General features: G+C 45.7%; 1 protein-coding gene across 2 annotated transcripts; it reads left to right on the forward strand.

Annotated features, from left to right (window-relative positions):
- The first annotated feature begins 8,010 nt into the window (after positions 1-8,010).
- Batf2 (basic leucine zipper ATF-like transcription factor 2) lies at positions 8,011-14,668 on the forward strand. 2 transcript variants are annotated; one of them, XM_038334176.2, is made up of 3 exons: positions 8,011-8,181; positions 10,340-10,444; positions 13,979-14,668. In XM_038334176.2, the coding sequence occupies exons 1-3, from the start codon at positions 8,143-8,145 to the stop codon at positions 14,666-14,668; spliced, it is 834 nt and encodes a 277-aa protein (XP_038190104.1). In that variant the 5' UTR covers positions 8,011-8,142. The 2 variants fall into 2 exon arrangements, with proteins under 2 accessions (XP_038190104.1, XP_038190112.1); XM_038334184.2 differs by having other exon boundaries at positions 13,982-14,668.
- The last annotated feature ends 1,465 nt before the right edge of the window (positions 14,669-16,133 follow it).

Raw genomic sequence — 16,133 nt, forward strand, 5'->3', positions numbered from 1 at the left:
AGATCTAGATGGGGAAAAAAATCTAAACAGGTTATCATGTGTTTAAAAATGTTCATAAATTTAGAAAACAAAATGGATATAGACAGTCATAGAAAAAGTTTATAAATAAGATGAATTCTTTAAAGGGAGAATAAAATAATATAAAAGAGATAAGCCTTGTAAAGATGGAAAATACACAGTCTGGATTCTGTGTGGTGTCTTGTTGACTTAAATTTTTTTCTTTTTTCTTTTTTTTTTTCAAGACAGGGTTTTGCTGTAGCTTTGGAGCCTGTCCTGGAACTAGCTCTTGTAGACCAGGTTGGCCTCGAACTCACAGAGATCCACCTGCCGGGTGCTGGGATTAAAGGTGTGCGCCACCGCCCGGCTGACGTTAAATTTTTTGATTGCTGATGAGTGAACAATAGCTGCTGAGAGACACTGGGTTACGGAACCTGCTAAGTTAAACCAGGCTGTATGTTTTTAAAATGTCTTAACTTCAAAATGGAAGTAAAAAATATTTCATGTTGGGGAAGAGGTTATGCTTTTGTTTCCATAGGAAATGAAAGGTTGTGGATTCATTCAAGGTTAATAGATATCAGATTTCATCCAGGAAAATCCCCTGAAAATTCTGGCTACAGATATAAAGATATAAACCTAGAAAAACTACAAGATAGTTGATGTATATTTTATCTACTCAAACATAAAAACAAATATCATCTTTGACAGATTTGTGTATAGTGCATAGTCCTTATTTGTGTTAATCCAGATATGTATGTTACCTTTAAAAGTTTGTGTGTTTTCAGAACAAGAGGACTAAAGGTAATCAGACACCAATGAAAACAGGTGGCCCAGGTGCTCCAGCCTCTATGAGTGCCTTTGTTGCAGTTTTCTCAGAGTTCTGCATACAAAACAGCTTCAAGGCTGCTGCTGACTGAGATGGTCCAGCCTCAAAGCCTGTTCTAGCCAGAACTACAGATGAGCCTTGTGCTTTCCCATTGCACAGAAACGGGGCAGTAAATGTTACAGCTAGCTCTCCTAGGGTTTGACCATTATTCTAATTTTCTCAGGGTCTCTAAAAGTTGCCATTGTCCCCAGACAACAGGAATCAGTCTAGAGAACACAATGCCCAAAGTCCCAAGAGGTACGATGGGTGAATTTTGATTATTCAGTGGGTTATGGATGTTTATCATCTTTTAGGGTGGTTAGTTACAAATTGTTGCTGATCCTGGCCAGGGAAAAAGCTAAACAAATGAGATTAGATCCAGGGATCCATTTCTGAAAGGAGAAAGGGGAGCTATAGTATAGAAATGATAGGATGAAAGTGTGGATTGTTGAGTCTACTTTTAAACAAACCCACTAGTCTCAAATATTTTACATTGGTATGGATTTGATACAAACTTAAAATTATTTCTATTATACTGTATATATGTTTCTACTCTTGTTTAAGGTATTACATCTATGATACTCATTTAAAAATGTATTTTAAAGTTTAATCCTTGAAAGCTATTTAGTATAATAAAGAAATACATAGCCAGTGATTTATAACAATGAAACTTATAGTCATGTTAGGTATGTTTTTAAGGTCACACAGAGATACATATTAGCTAGACAGTTGATCTTCAAACACTTCAAAGACCTACAGAACATGGCATTTAAAATGTTATAATTATATAAGATGTTTCATGACAGTGAGATGTTTCTGCTTCTGGCAGCACCAATCTAACTCAAACAAGAATGAAGGTGGTCAGTGCTGGTGCATGCCTTTAATCCCCGCACTAAGGAGGCAGAGGTAGGTGGATCTCTGTGAGTTCAAGGTCACCCTGGTCTACAGAGTGAGTTCCAGGACAGCCAAAGCTGTTATACAGAGAAACCCTATCTCAACCTCCTCCTAGAAAAAAAAATAATTAAAAAAAGATAAAAGGCATCAAATAAGAACCACCATATGGAGTTTGCTTTTTGTGACAAAAGCTAACCATTTGGGCAAGAAACTGCCCCTGCCTCAACTGCTATCAGAATGCTGTCCAAATTGAACAAGCAGGACAAAAAAGAAGACAATTGCCAAACTTTGCTAAGACAAGGTAGGACAGTCTTTTGAAACCACTGCTTCACAGAAAAGTCTGACAGATATTTCAGGCCCTTAGGCTGAAGAATGCCCCAGAATTACAGAGGAACTTTGGGTGACTGTTGAGGCAGTTAGGTGTCTATGTCATTTCTTAGTTTTGGAAGTTGTTTGCTCTGTTCTTCCTGTTTATTCAAGTAATATTTTATCTTTCTCAGGGCTCTAATGGAGTTGAAGACAAGACAGTTATAGTTACAGCTATTTCTTCCAAATTAAAAAAAAAAAAACCTCCAAAAGAGATGTAAAATCTGTAAGGTTGAGAAATATATTGTTTAAAAATGTTTTAAGGTCTAAAAAGATATTTTTAGGTTGGTAATACAAACCATGATAGAAAATAGTTTAGCTAGTGTATATCTTTGAACTCACTAAGAAAGGATAGATAATACAATAGTGTCTTCAAATTTGCCAAATACATGTGGACTGGACATTGTGAATGTAACTCTTACCTGATAATGGTTCTTATTGTTTATAGTTTTCTTATGTTAGAGTTAAAACATTTTCTTTTTATTTAGACAAAAGGGGAAAATACTGTGGAATATCCTTTACACTATGTGAAGATGTGTCACTGTGATTGCTTTAATAAAAAGCTAAATGACCAATAGCCAGGCAGGAGGTAGGCGGGACTTCTGGACAGAGAGAGAGCTCTGGGAAGAAGAAAGGCAGGGACACCAGCCAGAAGCAGAGGAAGCAGCATGGGCAAAATGGAGATGAGGTTACAGGCGTTTGGGAGAATGTAGATTTAAAAAGTGAGTTTATTTAAGTTATAAAAACTAGTTGAAGGGCTGGAGAGATGGCTCAGAGGTTAAGAGCATTGTCTGCTCTTCCAAAGGTCCTGAGTTCAATTCCCAGCAACCACATGGTGGCTCACAACCATCTGTAATGGAGTCTGGTGCCTTCTTCTGGCCTGCAGGCATACACACAGACAGAATATTGTATACATAATAAATAAATAAATATTAAAAAAAAAAACTAGGGCTGGAGAGATGGCTCAGCGGTTGAGAGCACTGACTCTTCTTCCAGAGGTCCTGAGTTCAATTCCCAGCAACCACATGGTGGCTCACAACCATCTCTAATGAGATCTAGTGCCCTCTTCTGGGATGCAGGTACACATGCAGACAGAATACTGTATATATAATAAATAAATTAATTAATAAAAAAAAAACAAAAAAACTAGTTGAAAATAAGTCTAAGCTAAGGCTGAATTTTCATAATTAATAAAAAGTCTTCCTGTCACTTTTGGTGAGCTAGTAGCTCCCAAAAAACTCTGGCTATGCAGAAGGCAGGAAGATCACCCACAAATTCTAGATAGTGAGTTTTAGGCTAGCTAGAATCTCTGTCTCTGTCTCTTTCTCTCTCTCTCACACACACAGAGAATATGAAAATGATTTTCTTCTGGGTGGTGGTGGTACACACACCTTTAATCCCAGCACTCAGAAGGCAGAGGCAGGCGGATCTCTTCAAGCTTAAGACCAGCCAGTTCTACAAATTGAGTTTCAGGACAATCAGGGCTAGAGAGAAACCCTGTCTGAAAAAATAACCACAAAAAAAGTAAAAGTAAAAAACTGTTAGAAAAAAGCAAAACCCAAAAATATTCCCTGAAAGTTTGACTCACTGTCTGCTGTGCATTTTCTAGGGCTTTTACACTTCCTGCTTCATCAAATCCTTATTAGCCCACTTTACAGAGGGGACACAGAACTTAGTCCGGTGATGGGTCCAGGACAGATTTCCAGACATGCACAGAGCCAACTTCCCTACTGCACTGCCCACAGAGCTGTGCCCCGACCTCCCAAACGGGTGTCGCACACGCTTTTGAGTTACGGACTGTGAGCAGCCGTGGCTTTGCTTTCAGTAGGCCCTTCCTTCTTCATGAGAAGTCAGCCCAGGGCTGGAGATATGGCTCAGAGGTTAAGAACACTGGCCTCTCTTTCAGAGGTCCTGAGTTCAATTCCCAGCACCCACATGGCAGTGTACAACTGCCTGTAACTCTACCTCTAGGTGACCCAAAACCTTCACACAGACATACATCAGGCAAAATACCAATGCACATAAAATAAAATTAATCATTAAGAATTTTTAAAAAGTCAAAAATAAAAATAAAAAAAGAAGTTAGGCCCCTTTTCTTCTGTTCACTTCAAGGGCTGAGGAGGCCAGGCCTAAACAAATGATGCATTTAATGGGAAGATTTAAACCAAGATTTTCTTCTGGGCAGTGGTGGTGCACACCTTTAATCCCAGCACTTGGGAGGCAGAGGCCAGCGAATTTTTGTGAATTTGAGGCCAGCCTGGTCTACAGAGCAAGTTCCAGGACAGGCTCCAAAGCTACAGAGAAACCCTGTCTTGAAAAATAAAAACAAAAAGAAAAACTAAATAAAACAAAACAAAAAAGCACTACCACAGGACTACGGAATTTGGAGCCACACACCTGTAACCCCAGTGCTCTGGAGGCTAAGATGAAAGCTTTTCATTAGTTTAGGTTTAGCCTGAGCTATAAAATGAGACCTCAGCAACCTTCTGAAGGAGCCAAATCTGCTGACATCTTTGGGCTTCTCTGCCCTCAAAGTTATGGGAAATAAACATTGCTTAAGCCATTCAGGCTACAGTATTGTATTGGTGTGAGGTAGCCAGGGCACTTTCTGAGTGAGGGGTCATAGTGTGTGGCCCCACTGGCCTGGGAGTCCATTCACCTCTCAAGGAAGCTTTCCAGGACCATTTAAGGTTAAATATTACCTCGTACCCCTCCCTGCCTGCCACACCCTCTCCCTTTTCCTGGAGATCAAGTCATAAACACCTCCTTTCCTCTTCCTCTGGGAGCACTATCTCCCAGGAGGACACACTCTTGCAGACTCTCTGCCCTCTACTAGAAGTCGCTGGTCTAGAAGGTCAAGGGAGTCTGACTCTAGTTAGAGCTACAGACCGAAGTAGGGACACTAGGCCCTAGCCTCCCCCAGACGTGGTTTTTTTTTGGGGGGGGTGACATCATGCCTGAGCCTCCTGATTGTTCCCCAGTGGAGTTCACAGACTGGCTTAATAAGTCCCTTAGATGCATGCCTCAAGCCAGCAGCCCTAGTCTTCTGATATCTGGGAAACAAAAATAATTTCAGGAAATGGGTAGACTCATTGTATGGGGTACCACATTTCAGCCTCTGCACGTAGGGCTCTCAGAAGCAAGGTGACGGGGTCCAGCTGTCATATCTAATCTCATCTACCCACATAGTTTTAATTATGAACGTACATCAACGATCTTAGACTCCAAATTCATTACATATCTCAGATGAGGGATTGCATCTAGCCTGGTAGTGCTTTCTGATAGGGGAAGGACTTTCTCCTCATCCTGTTCTTTCCCACAGATAGCTCTGTAAACTCAGACTGATTTTTGTTGTGGTTGTTGTTGTTTTTTTTTTCCTTTGGGTTTTTTTTTGTTTTTTGTTTTTTTCAAGACAGGGTTTCTCTGTGTAGCTTTTGGAGCCTGTCCTGGAATTTATTCTGTAGACTAGGCTGGTCTTGAACTCACAGAGATCTGTTGGTGGAGTCTGCTTGTTCGTTTCTGGCCACCCAGACCGGAAATAATCACACAGAAACTATATTATTACAACACTGCTTGGCCTATTAGTTCATGCTTCTTATTGGGTAGCTCTTATATCCTAAATTAAACTCATTTCTATTAATCTGTGTATCACCATATGGTTATGGCCTACAGGTAAGGTTTTGTCTGGCATCTGTCTCCTGTGGCAGCTACATGGCTTCTCCCTGACTCCACCTACTCTCTCTATATATCTTTTCCAGACTGGTTATATTTTGTTAAGCCATTGGCCAAAAGCAGTTTCTTTATTAACCAAAGGCCATAAAACATATTCACAGCATACATCACCTCCCTTTTTCTGTCTAAATAAAAAGGAAGGTTTTTTAACTTAATCATAGTAAAATTACATATAACAGGCTGGAGAGATGGCTCAGCCGTTAAGAGCACTGACTGCTCTTCCAGAGGTCCTGAGTTCAATTTCCAGCACCCACATGGCAGCTCACAACTGCCTGTAACTCCCGTTCCAGGACATTTGACTCCCACACCAATGAACATAAAATAATAATAATAATAAATTTAAAAATAATTTATTTTAAAAAATTACATATAATACAACAGGTATCAAGCAAAATTATAGTTATAATATTTATGTCTATTTTATCTTTTTCATAACTAAGGAAAATTATAATTATAACTATATTCTTCAACTCCATCAAAGACTCTAGGGATATAATATTACCCAAATAAACAAGAAATGCATTTTAAGCAACTTCCAAAACTCTAGAATTGACAGAGACATCTCGCTGCAGCGAACAAGCAGCTTCTGCCTACAGAGATCCATCCACCTGCCTCTGCCTCCCAAATGCTGGGATTAAAGGCATGTGCCACCACCGCCTGGTTTAAGACTTATTTTATCATTTCCAGAAAAGGGATGAGCATACTAAATCCCTGGGCCTTAAACCTGGTGGGCAGAGCACCAGGGCTCAGTTAAGTCTTTCAACTATGAAGCCCAGAGTGGCTTCAGGAACATTTTTAGAGATGACAAAGGATTATTGTGCTCCACAGCACTGGTCATTACAGACATCACTAATCAATCATGGCATGGCATATACTGCTAATCAATTTCAGTGCTCTTTTATTTTTATTTTATTTACTTATTTATTAAGAAACACTGCCTCTTATAGCTCAGATTAATCTCCGACTCTCTGTGTAGCTATAAATGGGCTTGAACTTCTGATCTTCTTGCCTCCATTTCCCCAATGATTATCGGCATCTGCCACCCAGATTTAGCACCTTTTAAAAAAAAACCAAAAACAAACCTGGACGTAAGAATTCTTTTAAAATTTTTATTTTTGGGGCTAGAGATGGCTCAGTGGTTAAGAGCACTATTTTTCCAGGGGACCCAGGCCCAATTCCCAACACCCTCTTGGCAGCTCACAACTGTCTGAAACCTCACACCCAGGGGATCTAATGCCCTCTTTGGACCTCTGAGCACACTGGGCACATATGTAGTACACAGACATATTCACAGGCATAAAGTTAAAATTAAAAATTCTTCATCATTATTCCTTTTTTCTTATTGAGATAGAATTTCTGTGTGTAGCCCTGGCTGTCTTGGAACTCACTCTGTAGACTAGGCTGGCCTATAACTTAGATCTGTCTGCCTCTGCCTCCTGAGTGCTGGGATTAAAGGCATAAGACACAACTGCCTGGCCATCATCATTGAGACAGGGTCTCAGTTGTTTAGTACTGGCTACCCTGTAACTTGAGAGCCTTCAACTCACAGACACCCTCCTGGCTCTGCTTCTGAGGACTGGAATTTAAAGGTGTGCGCCACTGTTCCAGTCCTGGCTGTTCATTTTTGCAGTCATGCCTGCCAAATTGGTCTCAGAGAGTTTGCAGTGGTTGCACTGTGTCAGCTCCTTTATCAGACCTGGGAACTTTTACTGTGTAACCCAGAGCACTGACTATTTTTCCAGGGGACTCAGGCCCAATTCAGGCTCTGCTCTGTAGTGCAAGCACCCTGCTGACCAAACCCTGCCCCAAGCCTGGGAATTTGTTCCATCCTACCACATCCTTTATAAATGAAGAAACTAAAGTTCAGAGAAGATGAGTCACCTTCTCAAAGCTGCACAGCTCCTGTGTGAACTATGAACCTGGGCTCCTTCATGCACACACACACCCCATCCCCCACCCCCCTGTTTCTCCTGGTAGCCTGCCAGCCCTTTCCAGGATACTGTCTTGGTGTTCCTCCTGTCTACCCTCCACCATCCTTCTTCCAGAGAAAGGGCCAACCGGAAGGCAGTTCATGTTAGGAAGTTCCAGCCACGTGAGCAAGCAGGAGCCAAGGATTCTGGGCAGCCGGTGGCTTTAGGAGAAACTGAAACTGGGTGTGCTGGGGGCGGAGTGGTCACCGGGGATTTAAAGAGCCACCACTTCCTTGGGCCTCCAGAGGGCATTGGGAGGGCAAAGCTGCTGAGGGGACACTCAGGACCGACTGAACATCTGCTCCCCCTGCCTAAGCCATGCAACTCTGTGGGAGTGGTGCGCTGCTGCCTGGGACAGTGAGTACAGGGGACTAGGAAAGAAACACCTGGAGAGACACAGCCAAGGGTCCCAGGGACAGATGAGGGAGGATGCAGTGAGGAGCTCTGGTCCCCTCTTCACACCATGGTCTGTGTGATGTGAGGCTGGGCTCTACACTCCCATCTCCGGAACTGGATTGGAACGGAGCCTTTCCAGCTCTCTGGACTCTGCAGACCTGCTTACTCTTGTTCCATTTGCTCTCACCTTGCTGCTGTGTTTTCCAGACCTTTTTTTTTTTTCCTCTTCTCAATCCCTCAAATCGCAGCTTCTTTGTTTTCTCACTGACTCCTTCCCCAGCCTCTCTAGTCTATTCTTCTGGTCCTCTGGGTTCTGCAGTTTGTCCTGAAGAGGATATAGCCACTGGGTAGCCACAAACCAAGGAACGTGAGGAGTCCCAGGCCAGGGTGGCCGAGGTCTTGCCTGGGGTAGAGCAGGGTACAGCTCAGGGCATTTGGCCTCAAGTTCCACTTAAGTTTCGTGGTCCCCAGGATTAGGCTCAGAGCTGTCGTTAGAGTCCTCTTTTCTGCCAGACAGACTGACTCTCCATTCATTCGTTCTAGGCAACCACCCCATTCCCATTTCAGTGGGAGCATGGAATTCTGTGACCCCTTCTAAGCTAGGTCCTACTTTCTTCATTGTTTGTTTGAGGAAAGACCTCTCTTACTCTGCAGCCAGCCTGGTCTTGACCTAACCCTTCTGTTGGGATATTATTGTTGTTAATTATTATTATTGTTATTATTATTATTATTATTATTATTATTATTATTATTATTATTGGCAGGCACCACCACCTCTGGCCATTTTGCCTCTTTTTTTTTCTTAGTTGGTTGGTTGGTTTTCTCTTCCCACTTATGTGCCCTCCTAGCTTAGGGCCTAGTACACAGTAGGTGCTTAATAAATGTTTGTTGAAAGGATGGGGAGAAGGCTTAGTCAATGAAGTACTTGCCTTGTAAGCATGAAGACCTGAGTTTGATTTCTAGCATCCACTAAAAGAGTCTGGTGTCAAGCACTGGGGAAAGTGACACCAGCTGATCTCTGTGCAAAGACAGGCAGCCTAGCCTTGGTGTTGAACCCCAGGCCAGTGAGAGACTCCGCCCTCAAAAAGTACGTGGAGGTTGGAGAGATGGCTCATTGGTCAAGGAGCGCTTACTACGCTCTTAGAGAGCATCTGAGTTTGGTTCCCAGAATCTACACAGGGCACCTCACAACCAAACCACCTGTAACTCCAGCCCCCGGGGATTTAACACCCTCTTCTGGCCTCCAGGGTACCTACACTCTCACACATACCTGTCACCACACACACACGTAATTTTAAAAGTTAAGGTAGATGACGTCTGAGCATGAATGATACTTAAGGCTGTGTTTCTGGTCTCTATACACGTTTGTCTGCATATACACACACACACACTACACACACACATTAAAAATAAATATTCTTTGAGTAAGTAAATTCCAGCACTTTGGGACTGAGGTGGACACAGGCACTTGGAACTTTATCAGGACCTAACCCTGTCTTTGTGGAGCTCTGGCCTTGGCTTATAGAAATGGCAGCTGGGCGGTGGTGGCACACGCCTTTAATCCCAGCACTCGGGAGGCAGAGGCAGGCGGATCTCTGAGTTCGAGGCCAGCCTGGTCTAGTTTCCAGGACAGGCTCTAGAAACTTCAGAGAAACCCTGTCTCGAAAAAAAACCAAAAAAAAAAAAAAAATAGAAATGGCAGCTCACTGGTGTGTCTACTCCTAGCTTTCCTCCTCCACTCTCTGTGGACAGCTGGGGAAGCACCATGTGCCTCTGTTGTACTGCTGGGATTATTGTACTCAGAAAAGTCAATGCTGGCTTTTGAGAACGTGTGTTTGAGGTTGCTCTGTTCTGGGTTCGAATCCCAGCCTCCCTATTTATGTAAATGGTGAGCTGGACACTGGATAGCTTTGGCTTTACAATAAGGAGTGCAGTGTCTTCAGGGGGGTTGTAGAAGGGTTGTAGGGGGATTGTAGGCACCATGAGAGGAAACAGATTTTGAGAGAACAAGGGTTCTCAAGGACTAGACTTGAGAAAGATAGCTTTTCAAACAGCTGATCAGGGTGGAGGGGACAAGCAGCTACCAGGACCCAGGAACCCTCTGCCTCATGCTTTATAGGACCCCGAGGAGTGTCAGAAGCAGCTGAAGAAGAAGCAGAAGAACCGGCTGGCTGCCCAGCGCAGCCGGCAGAAGCACACTGACAAGGCAGATGCTCTGCACCAGGTAGGGATGCCCTCTTCTGCTTCAAAAGACTGAGTATCCTACAGAGAAAAGAGCTCTCTTTATTTTTAAAAGTGTATCTTATTTGTTTGTTTGTTGTTTTGTTTTGTTTTGAGACAGGGCTTCTCTGTGTAGCCTTGGCTGTCCTGGAACTCACTCTGTAAACCAGGCTGACCTCAAACTCACAGAGATCCAGCTGCCTCTGCCTTCCAAGTGTTGGGATTAAAGGTGTGCACCACCAACCACCTAGCTAAGAGTTAGTTTTATTTTATAGTGTGGGTATGGGTATTTTGCCTGCATATATGTCTGTGCACAACATGTGTGCCATGTTCTGGAGGACAGAAGAGGGCAGCAGATCCCCTACAATTAGATTTACAGATGGTTCTGAGCCCCCATGTAGGTGCTGGGAATGGAGCCTGGTCCCTCTGGAAGAGCAGTCAGTGCTCTTAACCAGTGAGCCATAGCTCTAGACCCAGAAGAGTTTCATTTAGCTCTTGGTTCTGGGGGCTGCAAAGAACATGATCCAGTATCTGCCCAGCACCTAGGAGGGACTTCTTGGGGAGTCATGGGAAATTAAGGACATGACCTGGTAAGGAAGGAGTATATCAGAAACATCACCCAGTAACCCACGAGCAGATCAGACCATCCTTCGCAATGGCCTTCATGCCACGAGCAGATCAGACCATCCTTCGCAATGGCCTTCATGCCACGAGCAGATCAGACCATCCTTCGCAATGGCCTTCATGCCACACTTTGTCCACACTGTTGCTTTGAGTCATTAACCTGGAGCAGATCAGTTACCCTTCACGGGAGCCTTCCCTGAACTTCTCCACTGAGTTCAGGTGCCAGGCAGACAGGGAACTATCCCATTCCATTCTGCTTGCAGTCACCTATGACAGGGCCGGGCAGAAAAAAAGGAGGCTCCACAGTTTACTGTAGAGCAAATGACAGCATCGGGATAAAGAGCTGGAAGCACATAGTGGGAGGACCGAGCACCACAGACTGGCTTAACCCACGCACAGTCAGCATTGCTTCAGAGGTCTTGATGCTGGGACGACCGCTCCAGATCGGATGCGGTGCTGGGCAGCTGCTCTCTATTACTGAGCTACATTTCCAGCCCTCACTTTTGTTTATTTATTAGATTTTGGTTGGTTGTTCTTTGAGTTTGGGGATGCATGTGGAGGCCGGAGGAGAACTTTGTGAAGTCAGTTTTCTCCTTCCATTAGGCTGTGTGGCAAAGTACCTGTGCCTGCTGAGCCATCTCACTGGATTGGCTTACTTTTCATTTCTTTTTTTCTTTTTTCTTTTCTGTTTCTTTCTTTCTTATTTTTGGGGGGGGGGGTTTCGAGACAGGGTTTCTCTGTGGTTTTGGAGCCTATCCTGGAACTAGTTCTTGTAGACCAGGCTAGCCTCGAACTCACAGAGATCCGCCTGCCTCTGCCTCCCAAGTACTGGGATTAAAAGCGTGCGCCACCACCACTCGGCTTTAATTTATTTTTTATTATGTATATACATGTGTCTATTGCTTATAGGTGCAGTGCCCACAGGAGACAGAGACGTCAGATACCCTGGAACTGGGGTTGCAGGTGGTATAAGCCCCCTGGTATGGGTGCTGGCAACTGAACTTGGATACTCTAGAAGACCAGTTCACTCTCTTAACCACTGATCTGCCTCTGCCTCTCTGGTGCTAGAATTACGGGCATGGGTCACCATGCCCAGTTTATGTGCTGCGAGGGAGTGATCTCAGGACATGTTTTATGCTAGATGAGCTCTCTACTGACTGGTATCTGTTTCCAGGTAGAAATAGCCATTCTGGGGCTTTAGAGAGGGCTCAGCAGATAAATAAAATACACTTTAAATTTCTGTAAAGGGAAAAAGAAATATCCTTCCCACCTGTAGAAATCGTTGTGCAGATGGGGCTGCTGGTGGCTCTGCGGCCTTTCAGAACCAAGTTCATGGCCTATGCCACATTCTGCAGAATGCCCCTTGAAAATGCACCTTTTACAGTGTCCTTCAAGGGGGACTGAAGGAGTTGAGTTCTTCAAACTTACGAGATATGGAAATAAAACTCTCTCTGCGTCTTCACCATTACTGTCACTGTTCAGAAGTGCAAATGTGGAGAGGAGGGAGGCTTTGGTGGGTAAAAAAATCCGGTGCCCTGAGTTTGAGCAGAGGGAAGAGAGCACTCACTTCCCTCAGTCCTCTGATCTCCACACATGGGTCATGGCACATGCCATTCCCCCAAAATGATTTTTAAAAAAATAGAAGCACAATCCTTGCATGATGCACATGCCCAGATGGGTCTCCAATCCAAGAGAAGAACGGTGAGTCGGGCATGGTGGCGTGTCCCTAAATTCTAAGATTTGGAAGCTAGAGTCTGGAGGATCAGGAGTTCAAGGCCAGCATTGGCATGCATACACACAGGGTTCAAGGCCAGCCTGGGCTACATGCAACTCTCTTGAGAACAGAACAAAGTTGCATGTTGATGATTTGTCCTGTGGGTTTTCAAAACCTATTGCTCAGCCAAACAGGGCTTAGGAAATGCTGACTCAGGGTACCTGCCAACATATGCGTTTTGTTGGGGCCTTATGGAGGCTTGGAGGCTGAGCCTGGCCTGAGCCCTAGCAGACTGTCTGTATCCAGGAAAGAATGCACTAAAATTGCCCTGTAAAGACCGTACCGAAAGTGTCGTGGGGGCAGGGGTCAAAGTGTTCAGGCAGAGCAGACAGCAGCTGTGTGAAAGATGCAGACTGCAGGAAAAGAACGGGAATTAAGAGAGAAACCTTGAGCCCACAGCAGTGCACTCAGATTCTGAAGTCTTGGGAATCTTTAATGACTTCAATCTATAATTAATGGCACAGGAGAGCGTGGTGGTACATGCCTGTAATTCCAGAAAGGTGGGGGCTGAGGCAAGGAGGGCTGCAGCAAGTTCAAGGCTAGCCTGAGCTGTAGAGAAAGACCTTGTCTCAAAAACCCTGAGGATATGATTTAGGTAAGAGCACTTGCTGCGTGAGCTTGAGGACCTGAGTTCAGATCTCTACCGCCCTCTTAGAAATGCTGTGCCTGTAACTGCAGCACTAGAGGTAGACACGGGCACATCCCAGGAGCCTGCTGACCAAAATGTCCAGCTCCAGGTTTGGTGAGAATCCAGACTTAAGGGAATACAGGGCAGAGAAAAACAGAAGATGCCCATTATCTTCCTGCCACCTCATTTGCTCACAGTGCCCCTCCCCAACCTACAGTCTAAACCCATCAGACAAGACACAGTCCCTGAATGGGTCAATGAAGTGACAGGAGATAGGGAGTGGGGCAGTTAGTCAGAGGCCAGGTGGAGACCCTGGGTGAGAAAGGTGCTTCTCAGAGCACCCATAATGGGCAGAGAGCAAGGTCCCAGCTCTGGAGATGAGGGATGGGGGACATGAAGTGCCAGAGAATAGCCAGGAGGTTCTATATGGAGATCCATACCCTCCAGCAGAGAGCACCCTGCAGGGTCCTGATGCTGACATCCCCCACCCCCTGTCCTCCCTTCTCCCCCAGCAGCATGAGTCCTTGGAGAAGCACAACCATGCCCTTCGGAAGGAGATCCAGGTCTTGCAGGCTGAGCTGGCACGGTGGGGCCGGACGCTGCACCTGCATGAACGCCTGTGCCAAGTGGACTGCGGCTCCTCCCCTGCTCTGCCGCCCTCTGGATGCCCAGTCCAGGCTGAGCAACTCTCAGGACAACCTGCCTCCCATGGATACCGTGGCTGCCAGGAACAGCTGGGCCTGTTCCAGACTCCTGGCTCCTCTCCCCCAGCCCAGCAACTCTCCCCAGGTCCATGCTTACAGGAGTCTCCTGGCCTCCTCCCTTCCCCACTGCCCTCACTGACCTTTGACCCTCTTATGGTGAGGGCTCCTCTAGCCCAGCTATCCCCCAGCCCTGTACTGTCTGCATCGCCCCTTGGCTCCAGCCTGCTGGGGTCTTCCTCTAAGTTTGATGCCCTCATGCCCAGCCCCCCAGACCAGCTGGTCCCTCCACAGCCCCTCAGGCTGGAACATCCCACCAGCAGGAGTCTGGCATCCTCCTCCAGCACTCCAACTGCTCCCGGGCCAGAGTGTCCACAGAACATAGAACGCTTGCCTGCACTGTCTAGCTCCTTAGCAGATTGGCAGAAGATGTCTGTGGACCCAAGCCCACACCCTCTCGTGGCCTTCCCGCTGCTCTCTTCCGCAAAAGTCTACTTCTAGCCTGTGTCTCGAGCTGGGCTGCCATCCCTGGGCTCCTGAAAGAGCCTCAGCACCCAGGCAGCTCCTCCACTTCTGCTCACATCACCAAGTGCCTACCACTGTGGACCAAGCAAAGCCATCCTCTCCCTCACCAGAGGCTCCAGGAAAAGACGATGGAAGGCCCAAATGCAAGAGCCTTGAACCTGGCTGCAATATTACCTGTGTTTTCCTTGGTGGCTCTCCCAGCCCTGCACAGTAGCAGATCCCGTGACCCTCGGGCTCCCCTCAAGTGGCTCCTTCATGACTCTTGGGACCTGGCCATGACAGCTAGGAGCATAGGTGGGCGCTCTGCACCATTTACACTCAGCACTCCAAAGGGCCTCGAGCTCGGCAGGTTTTTCACACATGGAACTGAGTGGGGCGGTGTATCAGAAGTGGACTCACTCCTGGGTCAGAACACGCATCTCCGTGCGTGTGTTGCTGAGAAAAAGCACTTCTCAGGCCTCTGCTTTTCTGAGTTGTTGAAACTGGATACACTCTGTCGGTTATATATTTTATATAAATATATATTATATAGAAACATATATGTGTGGACTGGGTGTAGTGGTACACTCCTCTAATCCTAATACCTGCGAGACAGAGGCAGGTGGAAGTCTGTGAGTTTTAGGCCAGCCTGGTCTACATAGTGAGTTCCAGGACAGCCAGGGCTGTGTAGAGAGAACCTGTCTCAAGGAAGAAAGCAAAATTATGTGTATGAGTGTTTTGCCTGCATGTATGTTTGTGTACCACATGCACACTTGGTGCCTGTGGAGGTCAGAAGAGGTCATCAGCTCCCCTGGGCCTAGAGTTACAAATGGTTGTGACCCATCATCATGTGGACGTTCAGCATTGAACCTGGACCCTCTGCAGGAACCACTGGTTAACCAGAGACAGCTCTCTAGCCCATACAATAACTGTTGAAACCTCAGGGTCTTCACAAAGACAGAGTAGGTCCGATGGACGGCTCAGTGCATAGGCATGCCTGCCACACAAACCTGGCAATCAGATAGAAAGCTGTCCTCCAGTAGCCAGCCATGGCACAGGTGTCCTCCGCCCATGATTTTTTTTTTTAAAGAGCTCTAGAATCTCAAGAGAAGCCTGGAGACCAGATGGGAGGCTGGGGGATGGCTCAGTGAGTAAGGCACAAGCCCAAGGACTCGAACTCAAATCTCGAGACTCTTAGTCAAGCCAATGCCAGGGGCGTGTGCTGTAATCCTGTCACCCCAGCTGCAGGATGACGCAGAGACAGGAGAGCCCACTGGTACTCCTTGTGATGCCAGCTAGCCCTGCACATGCAGTAGAGAACAAGAGACTCTGCCTCAAACAAGGTGTGCCTTACACACGTGAACATACACACTTTGAAAGCAAAAACAAGACAGCAAAGTAGAGATGAGGCGCATTTGCTCAGGCACGTTAGTCACCAGGGTTCTCGCTGGGGTCCAGACTT

Source organism: Arvicola amphibius, chromosome 1 (assembly GCF_903992535.2).
Source record: "Arvicola amphibius chromosome 1, mArvAmp1.2, whole genome shotgun sequence".
NCBI lineage: Eukaryota > Metazoa > Chordata > Mammalia > Rodentia > Cricetidae > Arvicola > Arvicola amphibius.